The sequence below is a fragment of the Nuphar pumila genome, chromosome 10 (assembly GCF_984573655.1).
Source record: "Nuphar pumila chromosome 10, dmNupPumi1.hap1.1, whole genome shotgun sequence".
NCBI lineage: Eukaryota > Viridiplantae > Streptophyta > Magnoliopsida > Nymphaeales > Nymphaeaceae > Nuphar > Nuphar pumila.
The window spans coordinates 94,789,484-94,796,854 of NC_143258.1; the positions used below are offsets into that span (position 1 = coordinate 94,789,484).

General features: G+C 40.8%; 1 protein-coding gene across 1 annotated transcript; it reads left to right on the forward strand.

Annotated features, from left to right (window-relative positions):
* The first annotated feature begins 5,276 nt into the window (after nt 1–5,276).
* Nucleotides 5,277–6,164, forward strand: LOC149827433 (uncharacterized). Its single transcript, XM_090019367.1, has one exon. The coding sequence runs from the start codon at nt 5,287–5,289 to the stop codon at nt 5,803–5,805; it is 519 nt and encodes a 172-aa protein (XP_089875493.1). The 5' UTR covers nt 5,277–5,286; the 3' UTR covers nt 5,806–6,164.
* Nucleotides 6,165–7,371: the final 1,207 nt, after the last annotated feature.

Sequence of the window (7,371 nt, forward strand, 5' to 3'; positions counted from 1 at the left end):
TTACCATTTAAGTATTCCAAAAGTGTCTCTCTTGCTGTTTGTTTTTTTATAGGGGAGTGAGATAGCATCTATCTTGCAACTAATAAAATAAGAAAGCAAATGGCCTACATGTCCCTAAAAATGTACAGCTTTGTTCAAGCATATGATTCCACTTTCCACCAAACTCGTCTTTCTGTCTCTCTTAATTCCTAAATCACCAACTGGATTGTAGTATATTTGAATTTGGTTTGTGGATTTAATAGTCAACATATTAACTCCATTTCTCTTTTCTTTTGTTTTTTTTCTTTTATGACGAGGAACCCTCGCCGAGAACCGGGTCACTTAATGGGTCCGCCCTCATGCGAGGTAAACCTCAGGTGGGGTCACCGACACTCAAGCTCTTAAATAGCCTACCAATTAAAGGCACCCACACCCAGTGGAAGTCAAACCTAAGACAAAGGAGTCAGCACATTTTTTTTTCTTTTGCACAACTTTTTCTTAGTCCGTGTTATTTCATCAGGATACGTGAGAAAATGAATGAGTACATTTTTAATTAGTGGATCCCATGTTTGAGGGGTTTATCAAACTCAAATGCAACTTTTCGTATGAAAGCTGTTTCAGACCTCCCCCCTCGGGAATGAGTTTCGCGCATTTCGTGCAAAAACTCGTTTCACGCAGCAGCGCATGAAACAAATGAGCCCTTAAGAATTTTAAGACATTAGATGTACATCATTAGTTGAAAAAAACTTATTTAAAGACAATAATGTAAGGCGGAGTTTGGGAGCTGGTAGTTGAGAAGAGAGTTGAGGAATCGGGTTGGAGTTTGGTCAAACTACTATGTTGGTGGTTGTTTGAGAGAATGACGTTGAGGAGGTAGTTTAGAAAAATGAGAAATAAGGTGAGATGTCATCTCATTTGTATTTGCACTCTCTAACTACCAATTGTTAAAGGTGGTAATTGCCAATGACAGGAATTTATCTCTTTCGTTTTTCCCATATCCATAACTCTCTCCGACTCTCCACTCCCAAACAAAGCACTACTAATCATAATCCCAAACTCCCTACAACTTTGTACTCAAGCCTCGCAAGTTTAAGAAGTTCAATTATTCAAGAATTCTCACATATTTTAACATGCACCATTCAACATTTGATTCCCTTGGATCTCATATGCGATAATGGATTTCAGCCTGTGCCCCCTGTGACATTCAAGTAAATCAAATTAGGGTGGTATCCCATGTGGTAAGCGGATCGAATCCCTCTGCCACATGGGGCGGCTGTTGTTTCGGTAGGGGTCCGCCTAACCACAGCTTGCCTTTCAAAAAAAAATGAGGGACTTCAGTCCACAAGAGCATCGCACACCTGGCTAGGTGGGTCAGCTTGAGGCTTTCAAATGGCAAGAGGTCGAAAGTTCAATATCCGGGGTGGGGTGTGCATCCTTTGTGGCAAGGCTTGAGCCAAATAGAAAACTATCCCTGGTGAGTGGGACATCAAACGCATTTATACGGCTGGTACCCTGAGTGGTCCTGTATTTTCTGCTATGCTGAGCAGGGTGGACTTAGGAGTGTCAATGGGTCGGGTTTGGTTCCGATTCAGGCAGAACTAGACTTGGACCTGATTTTCAGGTATGGTATTGCTTCCGGACTCGAGTATAAGAAAAACCATACCCAAACCCTATAAGAGCTACAAGAATCAAACCCATGACCATACCTGGTAAAATAATATTTTTTATCATTTTTACATTAAAAAATTCCGGGCCCGGATTAATCGGAACTCTGGTCAGCCCCGGACTGGTATAAAATTTCACAAACTATACCCAGAACCATGTATTAATCGGATTTTCGGGTCTAGACCCAGGTCTTAATTGGGTCTTCTTATTTAATTATCACCATACCCGAACCCTACAGGGTTTAGTCCGAGTCCGTTGACACCCCTAGGTGGACTCCCTAGAAATGCTCGTCTCGTCTCGGGATTCGAACCTACAACTCCATGCTGACAACCTGAGCACCTTACCATAATGCACCAAGCAAATCAATTCTCAGCAGACAGGCGTAGATGCAAATTAAACTCCTGATGAACAGTACACTGTAAAAAACAAGACCTTGTTCTGGCCACAAACCTACTGGGTGAACTCACAGACCTAAGTGATTATGGTTCAGTGAAGGCTCATTTGTCAGACCCAACCCAAATCTGAAATAGGATCCTTAAGTTCATGGTTAAGAACTTAAGGATCAGACCTTGATCTTAACTATAAATAGGAGGAACCAGCCGAAACACATTCCGAAAGCTAAATATGCTTCGGGTCTGCAGGCATTACCGAGATCCACATTTTCTTAGGCTGCACTTTCTTTCTTTTTTTTCTTCTTTTTCGAGAGAACTTATAAGTCTCCCACTTTTCATTCTATTTCCATTTTATATTTACAAAATTTACACGTAAATCTTCTTTAATGCCCGAGGAACTTGCTGGAAACTTGGTGTTAAAAATTTGAAACAGCAATTAAATAACTGCCATCTCTTCAGAAAAAATATTTTTTAATATTTCTTAACAAAATTTTGACAAAAATAAATAAATTTAAAATTTAGAGAATATAAGAAAACAACAACCAAAATATGTAAAAATATATAAATAGATTTCCTGATATTTTTGAATAAAAACATACAATGAGAAAATGAAAATACCACAATATTTGTTATATTTAAAACGGATAACAAAATATCGTGATATTCAACATTATAGCAGGTAACTGGGCATTACTCCAGCCCACTTCCAGTTGGAATGAACACCGGGTCTAACCTGACCCAAACCCAAACCCAAAGGCTTTACCCACTGTTTAACCAGACCTGGGCCCTGGAATTCTGGATCACTGGTCCAGTCCCACCCCATAAAATAGGGGGAATTACTACCTGAGGAAAATGTCAGCTCCTTGGACAGAAGCCTAAATCTGTCCTGGAAACATAAAGTGGGTAGAAATTGGTAAAATCAATCCGGGAGACATCATCTCATGCCGAGGCAGGAGAAACAAATCCCGATCCTTTGGGATTTTCCCCTAATGGTAGTAAATATGGACGCTGAAATCCCTGCCCTTCGGGGACCGAGAAAAGTGATGAAAGAGCGAAAGCATTAGTTTTCCAAGGAAACCCCTTGGCCTCGGAAATCCCCAGGGTCCAACCGCCTCTTTCATAATGACCAAACTACCCCTCTCGTGCCAAGGATCACACCTTGTAGATGCATTTATGACCTTTCTTTTTACCAGAAATATCCAAACTACCATTTTGCCTAAACGCTGGCGGCATTCCTAAATCCTAATTGATTTCATTCTATTTTATTACTAGGTTCTTGTATCTATCGTTGCCTGCATGGTAGAATCAGTCACTGAGAGGCGGTGGTTTACCTTGTGACGGATGTCAGCGGTTCGAATTTGCTTATCTGCAGTTCATGATCTTAATCAAAAGCATACAATAACACCAAATTGCACCTAGCCGAGCTGGATGGGCTCGAGCCCACTTGGCCTGTTAGGTCGGTTTTATAGGTGGTGACAGAAAGATATTGTTACTTGACTTTTGGGCTACTCCTCGGCTGTGTCATGCCTAGTTTACAGTTTGAACTTGTGAGTTGTGGGGTCCGGTACAAAAACAGTTCAGATTTTGGATATGCTGGAGAGTTTGTTTGCTTCATATCCTAGACAATAAAATTTTGCAAATTTGCCATCATATCCTACTTAGTATATTCACAAGCCGCTCCTACCATACGAGTAGAGCCCCCGTTGGCATAGACTCAAATTTGTTCATACATATATATATATATATATATATAGGGGAGAGGAAAACCGAGTGAGTTTTCTATCACAAATCGATCCAGACAGATGGGTCTGAGTTTGGGTCCTTTTAGTACCAAACCTAAACTAGATTGTTGTCTCATGTCCAGTTTGGAACTAAAACAGAAATTAATAAATAATGCATCTAGAGTAACAACACAAAGAAAGATAAGAATGAACATGGTTTAGGGTTTTGTTAGAAGCGTGTGTACCTTATTTGTGCTTGAGATCTTGAAAAATTCTTAGGTAACCTTTATGTGTAAAAATATTGCTTATTAGATACATGTGGGTGTAACATTAACCACAAACTTTGTGGCAGATATAGTTCCTTAAACACCTTGATTCAAGTATAACTTCACTTGCTCTTCGGCTAGCTATTGATGGGCATATTGTGATCTTTGACTTGTAACCAATTAACAAAGTTGCAACCATTGAAAGTTCATATTTTGAACCGATTTGAACTTTGTTGTTTGTAGAGCGATTCATATATCTGGTCAATATTATAGACTCTAGAGTTATCTATATGAGATGCTATGCTTAAGAGACTATTTTTGAAATAGCTGAATAGTGTATAGGATGACATGAGAAAATGCCACCTCTAAGAACAAAAAATAATCGTATAAAGAGTAAGAAAAAGGTAAAAAGGAGATAAAATGTATAAACAATATATATGCTAGTTAGATAACTAAACTTAGAATAAGAGCTTAGAGTTCAATGCAGTTGTAACAATTGTATACCTTATATTTGTAAATGAAACCTTACTGAGTTTTAGACTCACCTTCCCTGGGTTATAATCCCAAGATAAAAAATGCTACCAAAATGAGGATAAGATTTTATGGGCTTAGACTCGGCCACTTTGAAGTACTTTGTTTTTTATTTTCTATAATCTGATTGTGTATTTTGAAGACATGAATGGTTTGATATGAATGAAAATTTGAATGAACGTGTCCGTTATGATGAATTTTATATTTATTTAAAGATTAACGAGATCGTATTTATGACATGTGTATGAAAAACAATGATTTTAAAGTTGTTCCAGTAATTTTTGTTTAGAAAGTAACGTTCATCAACCCGAGCTACAGAGGCCCTCAATCTGGTTGTTACACCGCCTACGGAGGATATTCAATTTTAAAAGCAAGGAAAGATGTGAGAAGGTTTGGTAGAAAATTCGCATTGATTATACGTTTCATAAAACACTACGGTGCTTATTCCTAGAACTCACCCAACATTTTTCGTACTTCAACTGTATGGGGTATTTTTGCAATTTCTGCTATAACAAGAGGGTGATTTCGCCCTTTTGGAACTGGGGGCAACTCAAGTCCACAGAAAACGAGAGCCAGTAGTTGCTCTCCACAGGAAGGCGGGAAGTCCCTGATCACGACACGTGGAAAAAGGAGATCCCCGCCATAAACAAACAAGGAAATTACATTCGTATTCCTATTCTGAGTGTTAAGTAGGCCTCACACCCCCAAAATTACTCGCCGGGAGAACGCTACATGCGAGAGCGAAACGGAAGAAGAAGAAGAGAATCTTCCCCCAGAAGGAAGCAAGAGCGAGGAAGACAGATGACGACTCTGCAGAGATTCAAGCTACTCGCCGTGCAGTGCGCCGTGGTGGAGAGCCCCTCCCGAAGCCCGAGCACCAGCCCCGCGCTCCACCTCCGGCGCCGCCGCCGGAAAACCCTTAAGAAGCTCCTCAAAGAGACGGCCGGAGGAAGCCGACTACTCCGGCGAGCCTTGCGCGCGCCGGATCGGAAGAATCCCGCCGAGCAGAAGAAGCCTGAAGCGCTACTCGCCGGCCGGACACTGAAGGACCTCTTCGTCTCCTCTCCGACGTATGACGGTTCCCGCGAGCCGAACGCCGGTGAACCGGCAGGCGGGAGGTGGATCGGCGGGTTAGAGGCGATCCAGAACGGCGCTGGCGCCGGAGTAGCGACTATGATGCCAATCGTCTCTCTGCGGTACCGCCTTCTCAGGAGAGCGTGGCGGCCGGTCCTCGTCACGATCCCGGAGTGACCGATACGAAAAAGAAACCGATTTCGGTTCTGGAGACGATCCGGAGCGAAGGAGAAAAGCCGATTTCCGGTTCTGGTAACGATTCCCGCATAAAGAAGGAAGACCGATTTCCGATCCGGTATGTAAATTTTTTGTTCTTCTTTTAATTACCGTGGTAAATTTCTTCATTTGCCTTCTTCCTTTTCACCATTTGGGTTTTTGAATTTTAAATTTGCAACTTCTCTGTAAATTTTGGGAAATGACGAAAATGTCCCTGTGAGTAACTTCCTGTGTAATAAGCATATTACCGTCTTTTCGTGAAAAGATTTGATGCGGACATACTTTTGCAATTGAATGGACTGATTATTGCCGGGAGTAAAGGTTTTATTAGTGACAATTGCTCTGAACGGCAGCTTATCAGCCGTGAAAATATCTAGATATTTTAAAGTTTTTGACGTTTTTACGGGTAAAATCTCATGGAAAATAAGTATAAAAAATATATGGAAAGAGTGAAATAGACATTATCTATGCTGTTCCAATACTGTCATTAATTTCCTCTGGGTGATATAACATATCGATACGTTTTACCGTTTTAAACCGGGGTTAAAGTATCTTATTTTTTGATGATATTTTCAAAATGTCGAGAATATTTGTCACAACGGAGTAAAATTCGGCCGCGTAGGTAGTAAGCGTGTGGACCGAAGCCAGATCCATCGGGTCCAGCCCCAGTCCGACCTTCAGTGGATCAGGCCAAATCCGACGGATGTGGTGTCCAGATCAGGATCCAGTTAGTCATCGTGGCATGCACTGGGCTTCATGAAATCTCGAATTTGTGGTAATCTGCATAAGGAACTATCTGGATTTGGTCCTAACTAACAACTGGATCCTAGAGGGATTTATCGGGCCTACAAAGTCCGGTTCACGTCAGGGTTGGCCAGTTTGATAGCTCCGCTTATTGTCCTCGATAATTATGCTGACAATATCCTGGAATGCTGGAAATAACCTGGAAATAATGAAGGATTTCTGGATATTAAGCTTATGAATTATGAGAAGGACAAACAATGTTATCGTTTCTGACCAGCAATTGGATGGAGTAATGCTTGGGAATTGGGGAGAGTTGATTATTGACTTCAGGAGTCAAATTAAGTGGGGCCTACTGTGGTGGGACCTTATGACTTCTCCTGTATGATTCAGGTACGCCCGTAGCAAGACTGTTTAAAACTCGGAAACTAAAAAAAAGAAAAACAAATTCTTTTTCTTTCAAAAAGACGACCAAAAAACGTAAAAATGTTTAGAACACGAAAAACTATGTTTTATAAAGAATACATTTTCATTCAAACTCACCTATGTATAGGGGTGTCAACGGCCCTAGTTTACCGGAACCCGGCTTGAACCAAATCCTATAGGGTCGGGTACGGTGATAAATAAGAAAACCCATTAAGACCCGAGTGTGCACCCGAAGGTCCGATTAGTACATGAACCCAGGTATAGTTTGTGAAAATTTATATCAAACTCAGACTCGACTTGAGTTTTGATTAAGACCTGCAGTTTTTCAATGTAAAAATGATAAAAAAGATGGTTGTACTA